The sequence below is a fragment of the Emiliania huxleyi genome (genome assembly GCF_000372725.1).
Source record: "Emiliania huxleyi CCMP1516 unplaced genomic scaffold EMIHUscaffold_22, whole genome shotgun sequence".
In the NCBI taxonomy this organism is placed as follows: domain Eukaryota; phylum Haptophyta; order Isochrysidales; family Noelaerhabdaceae; genus Emiliania; species Emiliania huxleyi.
Window position 1 is genome coordinate 370,182 of NW_005200417.1, and position 3,224 is coordinate 373,405.

The following is a 3,224-nucleotide window of genomic DNA, read 5'->3' on the forward strand; positions in this document are numbered from 1 at the left end:
CTGCGGCGTCATCCACTCGGGCGTCCTCTCCAACTGCGACTTGTCGCACCGGCACGGCTGGGCCTTCGGGCTCGGCCTCGAGCTGTGAACAGCGTCTCTTCACACCTCTGGCTGTGAACAGGCACGGCTGGGCCTTCGGGCTCGGCCTCGAGCGGCTGGCGATGGTTCTCTTCGAGATCCCCGACATCCGCCTCTTCTGGACGGGCGACGAGCGGTTCACCTCCCAGTTCAAGGCGGGCCAGCTCACAAAGTTCAAGCCCTACTCCAAGTACCCGCCCTGCTTCAAGGACATCTCCTTCTGGCTGCCCGAGGAGGGCTTCGAGCCTAACGACTTCTTCGAGCTCGGCCGCGGCGTCGCTGGCGCGCGGGGCTGCCCGCGCGCCGCATGCCGTCCCGCCCCCTCCACCCACCGCCGGCCCGCCCGCCGCCGCCAGGCGAGCTCATCGAGAGGATCGACCTGGTCGACTCCTTCACGCACCCCAAAAAGGGCCTCACCTCGCACTGCTATCGCATCACCTACCGCTCGATGGACCGGTCGCTCACCGACGAGGAGATCAACGGCCTGCAGGAGGAGCTGCGCAAGCAGGCTGCGTCCACCCTCTCTGTCGAGCTCCGCTAGCTCCTGGGAACAGCCGCGCCGCTCCCTTGCCGCGCATATATGGACCGGGTGGTCGATTTTCTTCTTAGAAATAGAAAGTTTCGGCAGCAATCTGCCGCTCAACTAGATCGAGCTCGCCTTCCGTGCGGTTCCGCACACAACAAGAGTGTGCACCGGCACCTGGGCGGCGGGCGCCCGGCGCGGCCCCGGCTGTGGGGCGCCTGGGCCGCTCTCTCCGACTCCGTCTCCCGTCCCCCACGTCGACGTGAAATTACACACACGAGAAATATTCTACGAAGAGGTACCAGCGCGGACACACATACATCAATCAGTCAACGGGCTGAAGCTTGGTCAGCTGCTGCTTGCGAAAGGCGTCAAACGACGCGGCCCGCTTCACCTGCCCACCCTCGACCACCCAAACCTCGTTTGCGACGCGCGAGACAAAATACTGGTCGTGAGACACCAGCACCACGCCTCCCTTGAAGGCGGTGACGCAGTCCGCCAGCGCGGCGATCGATTCGAGGTCGAGGTTGTTTGTCGGCTCGTCGAGGACGAGGACGTGCGGCGCTGCGTACGAGACGGCGGCGAGGGCGACACGCGAGCGCTGCCCTCCGCTCAGCGCCGAGGAGGGCACGGCTTGCTGCTTCTCGAGCACACCGCACGTGGCGAGGTGCGAGCGGAGCGCCTGCTCGTGCGCGAGGTGGGGTCACGGGAGGAGGACGCTGGCGACTACCGTGCCGGCGCGAGCGCAGCGCCTGCTCGTGCGCGTACGAGCCGTCGCCCGGGAAGCGGTCCATCAGGAACTGGAGCGGCGTGAGCGTGAGGTCGATCTGGTCGGCGTGGTGCTGTGGCGGGGCGGGCAGCAAGGGAGTTGGAGGTGCACGGCTCGCGCACGGGCCTCTCTCCCACGCCGCCTCGCAGACCTGGTTGACGAGCCCAATCCGCGCACCACCATTGCGCACCACCTCGCCTGCCGTCGGGGCGAGGTCGCCCAGCAGCAGCTTGACGAGCCTAAGACAGAATGGCGCAATCAAGAGGAGCGTGTGTGGCGAGGCTGCCCAGCAGCAGCTTGGACGGGCGTGGTCTTTCCGTTGCCGTTCTCGCCGAGCAGCACGATCCGCGAAGTCGCGTCGACCCCGAGTTCGGCGCCCGAGAAGAGCTGCTCGCCCGCGGCCGAGTATCCGAATGCGACCCCGCGCAGCTGCACCAGGGGGCCGGAGATCTCCCCCCCCGCCTGGAGCGAGAGCGGCAGCTCGTGGTCCTCCTGCAGCGCCGCAGCCTCGTCCTCGAGCTCCGCCTACGCGAGCGTCAACAGGACATGAGCATGACACGTCCACGACACGTCCACGACACGTCCTCGAGCTCCGCCTACGCGAGGACACGCGCGAGGAGGGCTGGCGAGGAGGGCCGGTGAAGCAGCGCCGCGCAGCGTCGCCGTCGAGAGCTCCTGCGCCGCCTCGAGCTTCTCGGCCTGGGAAAAGAAGCATGATTACTCCAGAACAGAATCAACAACGACCTGAGTGAGCTGAGCTTCTTTGCCTGCCGCTCCTTCATCTTCTGGCGCGAGACGTCGGAGCCTCCGTACTTGAAGCCGTGGTTGGCGTACGTCTTGAGCTTGGCGACCTGAGGCGCGAGGGAAGCTCGCCGCCGGTGGACGCGCGCGGCAGGGCAGCGGGGCGGTCAGGGCGGGGCGGGGTGCGGGGGCTGGCCGGGGCGGTGTGTGTGGCGGCGCCTGCTCTGCGCGCAGTGCGGTCGCCCTCTCGAAGGTCTTTTGCTGCTGCTCCCGCCGCTTTGCCCACGTAGCGTAGTTGCCGTGCGACTGGGTCAGCCGGCGTGCGGCTGCGGAGAGGTGGAGGACGTCGGTGGCGACGGCGTCGAGGAAGACTCGGTCATGCGAGACGACGACGACGATCCGCTCGCTCCAGGCGGGGCTGGTGGTGAGCTCGCGCATGAGCCAGAGTACGGCGCCGATCGAGAGGTGGTTGGTCGGCTCGTCGAGCATCAGCACGTCGGGCTTGGCGAAGATGGCGGCGGCGAGGCAGGTCCTCACCTGGGAGGGGTGAGGGTGAGGGTGAGGGTGAGGGTGAGGGTGGAGGTGAGGGTGAGGGAGGGGTGAGGGTGAGGGTGAGGGTGAGGGTGAGGATGAGGGTGAGGGTGAGGGTGGAGGTGAGGGTGAGGGTGAGGATGACGGTGAGGGTGAGCGTGGAGCTGAAGGGGGGGGGGGGTTGGGGGGCGAGCAGGCGGGCGGCGAGTGCAGGTGCCCTCACTCACCCTCCACCCGCCCGAGAGAGCAGCCATCGGCCTCGCTCGCAGCTCGGCCGAGAAGCCGAGGTTGCGCAGCAGGGCGAGGGCGCGCTGCTCGGCCGCGTCTGCGCCGATGAGGTCGAGCCGCTCGAGCACCTGGGCGGGGCGTGGGGAGGTGTGAAGAGGGCGAGGTGTAGAGGGCGAGGTGTAGAGGGCGAGGTGTAGAGGGCGAGGTGTGAAGAGCAACTCGAGAGGCGTGCCGTCACATCTCTCGGCCAGCCATCATTCGGCCATCTCTCTCCTTTCTCGGCCATCTCTCGGCCATCACTCGGCCATCTCTCGGCCAGCCATCTCTCGGCCATCTCTCGGCCATCTCTCGGCC

At 67.6% G+C, this 3,224-nt stretch overlaps 2 protein-coding genes across 2 annotated transcripts in view; one reads left to right on the forward strand and one right to left on the reverse strand.

Annotated features, from left to right (window-relative positions):
* The window catches only part of EMIHUDRAFT_204692 (phenylalanine tRNA synthtetase), a gene marked incomplete at both ends in the record, with an annotated part of 1,819 nt that extends 1,200 nt beyond the window's left edge, over nt 1–619 (forward strand). Inside the window, 2 exons of the mRNA XM_005780117.1 lie at nt 122–268; nt 451–619. Coding sequence (XP_005780174.1) covers nt 122–268; nt 451–619 — 316 coding nt within the window. The remainder of the gene's footprint in view (nt 1–121; nt 269–450) is intronic.
* Nucleotides 620–1,010: 391 nt separating this feature from the next.
* Nucleotides 1,011–3,224, reverse strand: part of EMIHUDRAFT_41348 (hypothetical protein) — a gene marked incomplete at both ends in the record, with an annotated part of 2,584 nt that continues 370 nt past the window's right edge. Inside the window, 6 exons of the mRNA XM_005780118.1 lie at nt 1,011–1,238; nt 1,309–1,443; nt 1,522–1,599; nt 1,674–1,862; nt 2,205–2,648; nt 2,870–3,112. Coding sequence (XP_005780175.1) covers nt 1,011–1,238; nt 1,309–1,443; nt 1,522–1,599; nt 1,674–1,862; nt 2,205–2,648; nt 2,870–3,112 — 1,317 coding nt within the window. The remainder of the gene's footprint in view (nt 1,239–1,308; nt 1,444–1,521; nt 1,600–1,673; nt 1,863–2,204; nt 2,649–2,869; nt 3,113–3,224) is intronic.